At 39.7% G+C, this 14,439-nt stretch overlaps 1 protein-coding gene across 2 annotated transcripts in view; it reads right to left on the bottom strand.

Moving 5' to 3' along the window:
- ca10a (carbonic anhydrase Xa) overlaps positions 1-14,439 on the bottom strand; it is a 617,460-nt gene that overhangs the window by 354,948 nt on the left and 248,073 nt on the right. For both annotated transcript variants that reach the window (XM_014018197.1, XM_014018196.1), the window contains exon 3: positions 12,621-12,763. In XM_014018197.1, the coding sequence (XP_013873651.1) occupies positions 12,621-12,763 (143 nt within the window). The remainder of the gene's footprint in view (positions 1-12,620; positions 12,764-14,439) is intronic.

The raw sequence follows: 14,439 nt of genomic DNA, 5'->3' as shown, positions 1-14,439 counted from the left end.
GGTTTTATCTCATTTAACTCTGACACTTGTTATAGGAATAACCACAATCAAGTGTAACTCATGATCTGTTCAATTTGTGTAAATAAATGATTGCATAGTTTTTTATGAATCAACTTGAACTCGTCTGAACGTTCACTTGTGTCACTTTTCACTTTGCACAGTCAAGATATTAACAAGTAATGAGAAATACCTTGGTAAAAGTTTCCTCATAACCTTGTGTATGAGAGCTTAATTCATCTTAAGCTCACTCATACAGTTGTGTAAGAATGTCTTTATGCTAATCTTATGTCCTGTAGCTCTGACAGTGTTTTCATGAAAAGGCTGAAACACGAACTTCAACATTTTGAAACATCAGTAAACTTTTCATCATCTGGTTATGTCCTCCTTCTGGCTTAATAAAACCTCCATGTCTGCTGCTACATCCACGTTTCTGAAAAGCTCTGTATTTCTGGTCTACATGGATCCTCCACAAACAGTTTTAATTTAAATATATATATTTTTTTCTTGTTTTACCATGGAAAAAACTGGTGAGCAGACAGGAAGTGCAAAGACAACAGAAACCCTCTGTATTATCAAATTTTCAGCATGTTGGTGATGTGGACTTCATCATTTATGTCTGGTATCCATTTTTTATGTATTTTTTTATTTTGCATGAGTCATGAAGACATGGCAGAAGCATTTAAAGTTTGCACTGGAGCCAACAGATGATTTCAAACATGGAGACGTGGTTTGGTTGTGAGGTAAAGAATCTGCAGGTTTGTAATAGAATAGAATAGAATAGAATAGAATAGAATAGAATAGAATAGAATAGAATAGAATAGAATAGAAATAGAAATAGCCTTTATTGTCCCACAGCGGGGAAATTCAGGTGTCACAGCAGTATCAGTACAAAGGTTCACACATTAGTTATTTTACAATCTATAGGTAGTACACACAAAACAAAATTAACACTTACTGGCCATGATACAACTTTTAATAAAAATATAATATGAAGAATTGTGCAAGTATAGAAAAACAATGGGCCTCATGCAAGAACATGTTCGTATTCTTATCCTAAATTTCTCTTACTTTTGTTCGTACAAAGGGTTCGTACGAACATGTCACGTCAGATTCAACAAACTCTTCTATCTTCACGAAAAGTGTGTAAATGAGCTGCGTAAATTATACCTGTTCGTATCCAGCTGCTCATGCACGCGAGAGGAGGTTTTGACAATTACCACCCCAAAAACACCAAATAAGGCTGTGTTACCTGCCCCACATACCAGGAAGTGTCCATTCATGAAAATGACAGCGAAAACTAAAAAAAGAAAAACTTTACGAGTTCAGAGATTGAAGTCCGTCTGTCAGAGATCCAGAAAAGAAAATCTGTCATTTTTAGCAGCGTCAGCTGTGGAATAAAAAGAGCTGCTAAAAGTATAAACTGTGTTAAATCATTTTCATTTATTCAGAAGCCGCACCGTCATGCACCGCACACCCCCACGCACGAGCGGTCTCAAGTGGTCTCAGTTGCGGTTCTGAAATAAGCATTTTAAAATGTTTTCAAAATATGTCTGGCACTTTGGAGAAAATCCAGGACTCACTGGAGGGATTATGTATCCCCTCTGGCCTGGGAAAGTCTCGGAGTCCTCCAGGACATGGATGGGGTCGCTGGGGAGAGCGGGGTCTCTCTGCTGCTGCCCACGCGATCTGATCCCAGATAAGCGGCAGCAAACGGATGGATGGACAATTTATATTGTTAGTCTAAATTATTACATTTAAAATTATAACTAATTCAAGCAGAATAGCCTATTGTCAACATAATTATGGAGTGTAATTTATTTTCAACTCAAAATATTTTCAAACTAACGAAATATAAAATTATTAGTGAACAAATTCCGTCTGGATAACAGCAGACTGACTGCTCGTAAAACATATACGACAGGTCTGGACCACACGTGAATTTTGTTCGTATCTGAAAAAAATCGTAGAATACGAAAACATTGGTGAATGCCACAAATTCTCCTAAATCACTCGTACACACAACTTAAGAACAAATCTGTGCGTACGAACGGTTCTTGCATGAGGTCCATTGTTTTGTTTCAGAATCCAACATTCGGAATCAGAATTTTCCTGTTTTGAGTGCAAAAACAATCTCAACAGACCAATAACTAAAGTGAAGTATCACAATACATACAAGAAACACAGATGTACAATTACAGCAGAGTATAGTGCAAATGATTGTTCGGTTGAGTAAATACAATGAATAGTAACTGTCTAAAATTTAGACTGTAAACGATGTTGCAGCAGCAGGTTGTTTAAACACTTATTGAGATATTTGTAAACACATGGTGAATTTTGGGCGTGGTGCTGGTTATAGAGTCTGACAGCAGCTGGGAGGAAGGATCTGTGATAAAGCTCCTTTGTGCACCTTGGATGCAGCAGTCTGTTGCTGAAGGAGCTCTCCAGTTCAGCCACAGCTTCACGCATGGGGTGGTTTTGTTGCTTCACTTGTTTTATTTTTGTTGTTTTAATTAGTTGCTCGGCCTCCATGTCCTCCATCATGACAACACTAATGCAGTTTTAGCAGTGCTGGGACTTTATTTACTTGTATTTATAAGATACGAACAAATGATATGTTCCTTACATGATGAGAGGGAAACTAGAGAAACAGAAGTTGAATTTGTTGAAGGAAAGAAGCGGGGTCCTGCAGAAGAAAGCAGCTGAGCTCATGTGCCGGTCAGCTGGAGAACCTCATGTTCTGGAACAAATCATCTGATGTGAGTTATCTCTGAGCTGTCATCACTAACAATGTGCCGCTCATAGCTTTCATTCTTTTTACTTTTGACCAAAAACTGTTTTTTTTTTTTTTGTTTGTTTGTTTGTTTTCTCTCTGTCAGGGAGTTTGTTGGAACCTCAGCACAGATAAATCAAATGTTTATTGCACTGTGAGCCTGACAGAGCCTGATAAAGAGAGCAAACACACACACACACTGTCACATCTGTAGCATTAAACAGTTCAGAACTAAAACAGGAGATACTTTGAAGAACCTCATGTCATCCATCAACTCTCATGTCAGTTTTCAACTTATTTTATCTTATGTTGAGAAGACGCTTAAATTGTTTTGTTTTGAGCTTGAATAAATAATATAATAATAAATAATGTTCAGTTTCTTACAGTATCATGAAATGACCTTCAGCTATGACCTCATCAGATTTTATTTTGATATTTGGGGAACTGATTGAGCTCAAGATTTTTTTTATCTGTTTCAGTCATCTTTAATCAGATCAGCTGTAAAAATTGTTAAATACATGCACATCCAATATGTACTTTATGCAAGTTGCATTAAAATCCAACCAATGTTTCATGAGATATTTTACTAACACACCCACAGATGTGAGCAAAAACATAGTCAACCTCCCGATCCCCTGATGTAAGCCTGAGGATCAGCACTAATAATGTCAGTGTGGTGACACTGCTAACAACACAGCAGCTAATATTATTTGTTTTTACTGTAGTGATTTCCATCAGATCGGATGAAAAGCAGTGAGAACACGTGTTCCTGTCCAACAGATAATGAAACATCAGACAGAAGCAGGAAAACATCTGTCATCTCTCCACATTGTTGAACCGTGTGCTGTTAGTGGGGATTAGTCAGTGTTTTAAGTCTCCTAATGATGAATCTCCTCAAATCCGTCTCTGAAGTTTTGTGGTTGGAGCCTCTGAAGGAAAATAAAATAATTATCAAGGGAAATGAGATGTAAAGTCCCTGATGGTTTCAGTGCAGACATGCTGCAAGGGAATAGATTTTTACATCCAGTCCAGCACTGCTGCCCGGTGGGTTGTCAGGTAAAAGCTGCAAGCCATGATCCACTTCCTGTGTCCAGAATCATCAAATCAAATAAAGAGTTTAGTTTGGAAAGAGACAAAGTTCTTCTTTTGTTTGTTTGAAAAGCAAAAATCCCTTCAATAAAAAACAGAATTGTTGAAGTGAGGTTCTAGGTTTGAAAAACAACATCTTACCTGCTGTAGATAACTCTTTGACCCACCTCAGTTTTTTTATTTTATTTTACTACTATTTAATCAGGCAGATCCCACTGGGATTACGTTTCTCTTTTTCAAGGGAGGCCTGTGCCTGAAGGCAGCCATGAACAATTCTGATTGCACTGATGAGCTAATGGCTTGTTAAACAGAGCTGAGACCAAAGTGGATCACTGGGTGTTAACAAAGCTTTAATCTTACATTTTGGAAAATGAAAAAAGACCAAAACAATTTGACTTGTAAAGTTTTTGCATCCAAACTCTAGTAAACCAGGTCTTGTGTGATTATCAGTTTGAAAAAGATGCACAAAAGTATCTGATAACACCTTAGAAAGTTGTATTATTATTATTATTATTATTATTATTATTATTATTATTTTGCCACTAGAGGGCTCAAAAACTGTCTTAAAAACAGCTACAAAGTTGTTAAGTGAAATAGTGACTAAGCCAGCTGCATCTGTTTGAATAGCCAATAAAAAGAGGGAGGGACACAGGAATTAGCCTGAGGAGAGCAGAAAACTGTTTAACCTTTAAACCATTGATGTTTAAACGTTGACACCCAGGCCAAAAATGTCAAGTAAAACTTCTGATGGACCATAGAAATAAGATGTTTTAAAAAAAATGTGAAAATAACGTTTGATGTATGAATCTGACATGGATGTTTTTGGTCTATGGGAAACTAGAGAAAACCCACAGGTGCATGGACAGGACAAACTCAGAACAGAAAAGCCGGTAGGCAAACTAACAATGTTTGTTGCTGTGAGGTAATCGTGTTAACCACTGTGCTATTGTGCTGCCCTCAAGTTCAAGTTCAAGTTTATTTATACAGCACCAAGTCACAACATACGTTCACTCAGGGCACTGTACATAAAAAGAACAATCTAAAGAAGAAACCAGCAGGCTGTGTTGAATCACTTCATCACAGTCTCCCATCCTGAGCAAACGGTGGAGAGGAAAAACTCCATGCTAATCAGGAAGAAACCTCCAGCAGAACCAGGCTCAAGGCTTTTAAAAGTTTTATATGTTTTTATAGTTGTCCTTGTGAGAGTTTGATGTATTCAGTCGGCAGGTTTGATAAATCATAAAGTCTGAGATCCCTCATCAGGTCCAGTTTGTGATCTAGTCCGAAAGATTTACACCTTTAATCTGAGCCAGATTCTACAGGTGGATCTTCGTTTTCCACTGATTTAACCATGTAATGGGAATCTGATGACAGTGTGGACGTTTATAAAACATTGTTCCTGTGAGCCTTTATAAAATAAAACTTTTATAGAAGGACAAATATGTATTTTGAGAATGGCTCCACTCAGACATGGAGTGACAAGCAAACAGCCTTCAGTGTTGACAGTTTCAGGGTTCTCCAACCATAAATATTAAGATATTCCAGGAGAAAAGCTTCAGGCTGAAAGGCTGAGAAACAACTGAAGATGTTTAAACACAGCAGCATTTAGTCTTGATTCCACTCTGACCAGTCATTAGCTCATCATTTTCTCTAAACTGATGTGGTTTAAATATTAAGTGTTCATGAACTCTAAAAAACAAACAAAAAAAAAATCTGAACTCTGACTTTGTGTGATGTGTTGTGATGTGTTTTAAAATGATTTTTCTCCGTACTCCAACACATAACAGTCTATGACCTCAGTCAAACCTGACCAGGTGAAGTAACATCGTCAGGGACTGCAGAAGATTTTATAAATGGCTCCAGCAGCACATCTGGATCTCTCAGCTGAATCCTGGATCCAACCTGACAGCAGCAGCAGCACAAACGCTGCTCACATCAGCAGCTGCCATCACACAGAGGAACGCCGGGCACAGCGGGAGCAGCAGGGACCGCCCTGCTGGCTCCTTCTCCACTACCACTGGTCCATAGGACAGGAAGAGAAAACACACAAACGTGGCTATTCCCTTCAGAGCAAAAAGAACAGCTGCTTTTCAAGAGCCTGCTGTTTGCTATTCTACTCAACAGTCCTGTAATTACATTCACAACTGCTGATGAGCCACAAAAACACCCGCTGCAGCCAGCCTGCCTGCTGGTCAGATCGCCTCCTCCTTCTGAACGGGCCAGCAGGACTCACCTCTTTTTTCAGAAACACAAGAGGAAAAGCAGGACGGATGAGACAAACACTTTCAGAAAAGCTGTTAGAGCAACAAATATGATTTAAAGGCCTGACAAGTAGGCTCTGACAGAGTTTGACTCCATTACTGAGGACTGCTCCGCTGTCACTCTCAATAAGACAAAAACAGACAAGACCAGGGAAAGAAAAATTAGGAGAAAGGCCCACTCTGAGGGAGAAAGGTGCTGTGAACACTGATCATCAACAGGTGGCCCTCGGGCCACGTCCAGCCGGCAGGATTCAGCTAACAAACAGAAAGAGTTATGAGTCATGGACAAAGTAAAATATACTTCTGTCCACTTCTTTTGAGTGTGTGAAGAATTCTGAATGGGTGTTCTGAACTGTAATTTCATTGTGCTCTGTACAATGACAATAAAGGTTTATCTTATTTTATCATATCTTCAAACTGTATATTTGTAATGTTTTTGTTACCTTCTGTTGTTGTGTTCAATAAAACTTATTAAAAATTAATTCATATAACTTATTAAAACAACTACAAAGTTTAATCACTGTGGATTTCATTAAGACATTTCTTGAAGTTTAAAAATAATAATATTGGTAACAAAACTAAATGATTTTGTTTGAATGTCATCTTTAACACGTTCAAACATGCCGGTGGAGAACAGTTCAGTCAGATGTTTACATACTGTAGTTTGGTTCAAGAGACGCTTGTCCAACCCCACATTGTTTTCACTACCACGTAGGAGCGCAAATCTTTGCAAACAAAAGTCTCCATGGTCTCTGTTATCTTTAAGTTCTGCGGAGAGTCGGCTGATAATGTTAGTGATTCCTTAGTTTCTTTTGTTATGATCCAGACAACTTGTCATCGAAAACTAACGTTAGCACTGAATGTCAACCGAATGTAAACATACAGCAAGCCAGGAGTGACAAAATATAGAAACACACCTCAGACACACGCACAAGACGGCATGGGGAAGAATCGACCTCATGTCCTGTGAATCGATTTTCCCAAATTTTAATGAAATCGATCCAAGATTGATTAAATAGATTTTTGTTTTACCCAGCCCTAACTGACACACCAATGTTTTACTGTAAAATTACCTGATTATTTCACATTTTTGTATTTTCTAAGATCACATATTTGTGGCGATTTAATTTTGTTCAGCAGTTCAAGAGATATTTTGATTACAGACATTGAAAAAACATTATTTTCCCCTCACTTTGGTGATTAACATATAGAGTATATACAGACTGTGTTAAATACGGACTTGTAAAGAATTTAAATAGGCCTTAATATTCATTCATATTATTTAATTTTCAGCATGAAAGCCATGGCCCTGCACTGCAGGCCTCTGAGCCAGTATTATCAGAGACCTCTGCTGTAAATACTTTTAAAGAAAGCAGAAAAATGAAGCAAAAGATGTTTAATCCCGATTCAGGAGCGCCCTGAATTCTGTGAATCTCCACAAAATAAAAGACTCTTCTTTCCCACCTCCGAGGCTCCACACTGATTAAATTCATTAAAATCTCTTCAACTAATTGCAGCTCATCTATGGCAGAGTAAATATTCAATTAATACTGCCTTTTTAATAACTGTGATTCCTTCAATCCATCGCACACAGCCTCCCTGTCATTAATTAAAATTTCGCTTTGGAGGTCAATTCAATTCCCTTTTACTGTTCATTAGCCTTAATGCAGAGCAGCAAAATAATCTATTAAAAGCTGTGTTCATCTTCCTGAGCCATGTTCATGGGCGTGTTACATATTAGTCAGCAAGTGGAAGAGGCTGGGGAGGGTTAAGCTTTCTCTCTGCTTCCCTCTGGGACAGAAAGAAAAAAAAAGTGGGCTTAAGCTCTTCCCGTGTCAGGGTGGTGAGTTGAGCCCAGCAAGCCTGGGCGGAAGCTCTTTATCGGTCTCCGTAGCGTGTTTGGCCAAGGCTGACTGGCTGCCAAACAGCCAGAGACAGAGCAGAGATGAATCAGCATTGACAAGGTGAAGCCAGCTTCGTGTTCGCCGGCTGACAGCTCAGGTGCTCAGAGAGATGGAGACACAACAGATTACATTTAGGCCACTGCAGGAAAAGGAGGGCAGGAGAGGAGCAGATAGAGCAAAAGAGGAGGGAGGGGAAGGAGAGTCCAAAATGGCTTTTTAAACTCTGGCAACTTTTCTTACAGATAAGTGAGGTGGTTGAATCCGAGTCACTGTAAGCTGCTGTCATACAGCTGTTCTCAACGGCAATCAGAGTGTGAAAGTGATAAGTTACAGTGTTTCAGATGAAGTGTGGTGAAAAAAGGGTCAGCTGCCAGTCCCTTCAGAAAAGACAGCTTAATAAGCCATTATGTGCTGTAAGACTGAGCGTTCATATTATCAACCTAATAAACACTCAGCCTGTGACGTGACCCTAACGACAGATCATTTATCAACACCCAGCTACAACCTTACCTTACATTTTATTTTACTTCTGATTTTCAACAAACAAGCCATGAAGGTTATGCTGCCACTACACACCAACTGAGGAGTGAGTACCCATGTACTGTACTTCACTGACACTGTACTCCAGTGGCCACTGTACTCCACTGACCACTGTACTTCAGTGACCACGGTACTTCACTGAAGACCACTGTACTCCACTGAGGAGTGAGTTCCCGTGTACTGTACTTCACTGAACCACTGTACTCCACTGATCACTGTACTTCACTGACCACTTGTACTCCACTGACCACTGTACTCCACTGACCACAGTACTTCAATGACCACTGTACTCCACTGATGACCACTGTACTTCACTGACCACTGTACTCCACTGATGACCACTGTACTTCACTGACCACTGTACTCCACTGATGACCACTGTACTTCACTGATCACTGTACTCCACTGACCACTGTACTTTACTGACCACTGTACTTCACTGACCACTATACTCCACTGATGAACACTGTACTCCACTGACCACTGTACTCCACTGACAACTGTACTTCACTGACAACTGCACTCCACTGACCACTGCACTCCACTGACCACTGTACTTCACTGACCACTGTACTTCACTGACCACTGTACTCCACTGATGACCACTGTACTCCACTGACGACCACTGTACTCCATTGACAACTGTACTTCACTGACAACTGCACTCCACTGACCACTGTACTCCACTGACCACTGTACTCCACTGATGACCACTGTACTTCACTGACCACTGTACTCCACTGATGACCACTGTACTTCACTGACCGCTGTACTCCACTGATGAACACTGTACTCCACTGACCACTGTACTCCACTGACCACTGTACTCCACTGATGACCACTGTACTTCACTGACCACTGTGCTCCACTGATGACCACTCTACTCCACTGAACATTGTGCTTCACTGACAACTGTATTTCACTGACCAATGTACTTCACTGACAACTGTACTTCATTGACAACTGCACTCCACTGAAAACCACTGCACTCCACTGATGACAAATATACTCTACCTAGACTCCACCGGTGACCACTATACTCCACTGATGATAATTATACCCCACCTATACTCCATTGAGGACCACTCTACTCACTGAGGACTATTATATTTCACTGATAACCACTGTACTCCACTGAGGACCACTATTCTCCACTGATGACCATTATACTCCACTGATGACAAATATACTCTACCTAGACTCCACCGTTGACCACTATACTCCAGTGATGGTAACTATACCCCATCTAGACTCCATTGATGACCACTATAATCACTGAGGGCCACTACATTCCACTGATGACCACTGTTCTCCACTGAGGACTACTATTCTCCACTGATGACCACTGTACTCTTCTGAGGTCCACAATACATTGATGACCACTATACTCCACTGAAGACCACTCCACTCCACTAAGGACCACTACACTCTACTGAGGATCACTATACTCCTCTGAGGTCCACAATACTCCATTGAGGACCACTATACTTCACTGAGGTCCACTATACTCTAATGAGGACCACTACACTCCACTGATGACCACTATAATCCACTAAAGACCACTATAGCCCACTGAGGACCACTGTACTCTTCTGAGGTCCACAATACATTGAGGACCACTATACTCCACTGAGGACCACTCCACTCTACTAAGGACCACTACACTCTACTGAGGACCATTATACTCCTCTGAGGTCCACAATACTCCATTGAGGACCACTATACTTCACTGAGGTCCACTATACTCTAATGAGGACCACTATACTTCACTGAGGTCCACTATACTCTAATGAGGACCACTATACNGAGGACCACTATACTTCACTGAGGTCCACTATACTCTAATGAGGACCACTATACTTCACTGAGGTCCACTATACTCTAATGAGGACCACTATACTCCACTGATCACCACTATAATCCACTAAAGACCACTATACTCCACTGAGGACCACTGTACTCTTCTGAGGTCCACAATAGATTGAGGACCGCTATAGTCCACTGTGTACCACTCCACTCCACTAAGGACCACTACACTCTACTGAGGACCACTGTACTCCATTGTGGACCACTATACTTCACTGATGTCCACTATACTCTAATGAGGACCACTATACTCCACTGATCACCACTATAATCCAATAAGGACCACTATACTCCACTGAGGACCACTGTACTTTTTTGAGCTCACAAATACTACAATACACTAATAAGATTTCATCACAGTCGTTCTGCACATGTTCAACACCATCATGAACCAATCACATACTATAAAGAATTCCTTTGTGTTCTGAACAAATGACAGAAGACTCAACCAAGACCTGTCGAAGAGCATCCATTTTTTCTGTTTATTCAGAGCTCAGTTATCATGGTTTAGATCAGGAGTATAAGCAGTCCAAATATCAAAGATACACACAAACGTGACAGATCCGTGGTGATGAGTACAGAAGGAGATTCAGTTTTATACAGAACCGTAAAACTACCAGAAAATAACAGAAATAATTAAAATATTCATGTTTTTAACCTCAATATTAACTGTTTTTTATTATCATCATTATCACCAAAAAGTGATGTATGTCAACTATCCACATGCAACTTCAGCTTTTCCTAAACTTCAACCTGAAAGGATGGAGCTAGATAAAAAAAAAAAAAAAACTGGAAGTAGTTTTTTTAAAGGAAGATAGAATGACCAATTAAAATAATCCTTCAGCTGATCTGATCTAAACTTTTGTAACTTTCATGTTTTAAAAGAGGAGATGATCTCTGAGAACTTTCATCACAGCAATAACCATTAGGCAACACACATCATCACTAAATGATTTTATGGTTTCTGATGACAGAGTGAACTTTGAACTGAAAGATTAAAAACTGAAATAAAGATAAATTACAAAGCAATCACTTTATGGTAATTCAAATTTATAATAACTGACTTAACAAATCTGAAGTATAGCATTCTCCTCTCAAAAAATGTAAGCAGTTTGCAAATGAACTAAAAAAGAAAAGTTTAGAAGTTAATGTATTTATAAAAGTTGTTTGTGCTAACATGACATATTACCCAAATCTTTCACAGACTTTACTATCATCAGAACATAAGCTGATGTAAACACTTGCAGATCTTCAAAATAAAAGCAGAAATGTTGAATATCTGTGCAGAACGATTTATAGCTTATTTGATGTCAAAAAAAATTATTGAGCTCCTGTGGGCCATATTGCACCCCTTGGCTGGAAGATGCCCATGAGTACTTTAACACTCTCACTTTGCTGCTTTAATCCAAATGATGCAGTAAATCAACAATACAACTGTAACTGTGGACATACTGCAAGGTAGAGACAGGCTGACACATTTAAAGGATAGAAATCCCTTATCAGGACTAAAACCTGATCAAAGTCCAAGGACTCTACCAGGGTCTTTTCTGAGATCTGTGAGGGAAAGAAAACCACAGCAGCAGCAATGTGCCATGGGTGGTTAGCTGCAGTGGGTCCTTATTGTTGCCCAAGGCCAGCCTCATTCTGACTGCAGGAAAAAAATAAAAACATAAACTACTCATAACATTAATCTTTCCATGCAAGTTTGTGCTTTTGAAGGCAGCCCATCTGTGAAGGCTTCCCAATTAGGGGCTGTCATATGGCACATGATGGAACAGATTTCTGTCCTTGCTGCACCACTATATAGGAGAAAATAATAAAAAATATGCTCAACTAATCTGTTGTTAGGCTGCAGGGTTTCATCACTAAAGCCCTCAGAGTCCTGTTCAAGCTTCTCTTTAACCAGAGCGCATCTTTAAATAGGTGGATTGTGTTGCATTTTATCTTCAAAGGAGCGCTGCTTAGACAAATAGCTCACATTGTCTGCCATCGCTAACAGAAGCAACGATTATTGATCAGGGGAACACACCTTATCAAACTACAATACCTCTGGAACACAACCAACACAAAAGCAGCAGAAAAGTGCAGCAGCACATCGTGAAGAACAAATTGGACAAAAGAGCAGCAACCACAGGCCGTTCATTCATCAAGCCGACAGTGGAGATAGTGTCCATGTTTGTGTGTGTTTACCTTTCGTCCGCCTGTGTTCAGCTTTATGGGCATGAGGAAGGGGTCAAAGATCATGTGGCTGGTCTCGATGTTCACCGGAGACTGCCTCTTTCCAACCGAGCACAGGTTCCAGGCTGAGTTTACCAATCCCCAGAATGACGGCACTGCAACAACAAAAGATGCAACAAAAGGGTGAACATCTGCACCGACCCGATAACAACGTGTGCTGCTGTGGAGATTTTTGCTCTTTCCTCTTGAAGGTTCTACGCAAAAGACTCACAGCAATGTGTTTAATAAGACCAGGGTCTAGCAAACGTGAACCAGGATGAGTTGTAGCCGAGAAGTTTAAATAATAAAATAATAGATAGAACAAGTTTATATCACCAATGTCTGAAAACCATTTCATTTTGTAACGCACCCCAAACTATCAAACTATCAGAGGGACAGAAAACCACAAGGTGATTTTGGTCTCACTAAGCTGGAAAAGATTTTACTAAAAGGTGTTTTCTAAAAGCCAAAACTCAAGATTTTTACTCAAGTAAAAATGTAAAAGTACTGTACTTAAAGAACTTAAGTATTTTAAAAGTTTATAAAAGTAAGGAAAAAAAGCTCAGGGCTGTAGTGCACAACCCAACCTCCCCAAACAACAATTTTCTAAAGGCATTCTTGACTATAAAATTTAATATAATGTTAATGTTAAAAATTTGGGATGCACTAGGCTACCAGTTCCAGCCACAATAATAACTCTGCCACGCTCATCTTCATACTAGGCTACATAGATCCTGCTGGAGTGGGATGTGATTTGTGTCACGTTCAGGTGTGATGATTGTATAGAAACCAACATAGTGTCAGAATGGTATATATTTATGTTATATACTGTATATACATCATCTGAAAACGAGATAGTCTCATTTCACAGTCGTTTTAGGCTGCAAATTGGTCTATGTAGGCTGTGGCCTCTGTGGACCACAGCTTTGTAAGCTGCAGCCCCTGAACTGATACACAGGCTTAGTTTAGGGAGGAGGTTTTGATGATGGTGTTGTAGAGCTGCGTGTTCCTTCCAAACAACTTAATTTTGGTTTCGTCTGTCCACAGAATATTTTGCCAGTAGTGCTGTGGAACATCCAGGTGCTCTTTTGCGAACCGCAAATGTACAGCAATGTTTTATTATTATTATTGTTATTATTATTATTATTATTATTATTGGACAGCAGTAGCTTCTTCCATGGTGTCCTCTAATGAACTCCATTCTTGTATGATGTTTTACGTATTGTGGATTTGTCAAAAAAAATGTTAGCATGTGCCAGAGGTTTCTGTAAGTCTTTAACACTAGTATTCTTTCTTACCTCATTGATCATTCTGCACTGTGCTCTTGCAGCCATTTCTACAGGACGTTCACGCCTAGGGAGAGTAGCAACAGAGCTGAACTTTCTCCATTTGTAGACCGTCTGTCTTACCATGGACACATGAGCATCAAGGTTTTTAGAGATACTTTTGTAACTCTTTCCAGCTTCATGCAAGTCAACAATTCTTGAACGTAGGTCTTCTGAGAGCTCTATTGTGCAAGGCATGATTTACATCAAGTAATGCTTCTTAAGAACATAAACTCAAACCTGGTATTTTATTTAATAGGACAGGGCACATCCAGTCTTGTCTTATTGATTGGACTCCAGGTTGATCTGACACCTGGCTCCAATTAGCTCTGAGAAAAGTAATTTGTCTAGGGGTTCACATACTTTTCCACCCTGCACTGTTGATGTTTACATGTTGTGTTCAATAAAACCATGCAAACATACACTCACCGGCCACTTTATTAGGTACACCTGTCCAACTGCTCGTT

The sequence above is a fragment of the Austrofundulus limnaeus genome, unplaced genomic scaffold, assembly GCF_001266775.1.
Source record: "Austrofundulus limnaeus strain Quisiro unplaced genomic scaffold, Austrofundulus_limnaeus-1.0 Scaffold185, whole genome shotgun sequence".
NCBI lineage: Eukaryota > Metazoa > Chordata > Actinopteri > Cyprinodontiformes > Rivulidae > Austrofundulus > Austrofundulus limnaeus.
This window is presented reverse-complemented; position numbering and strand designations above follow the sequence as displayed.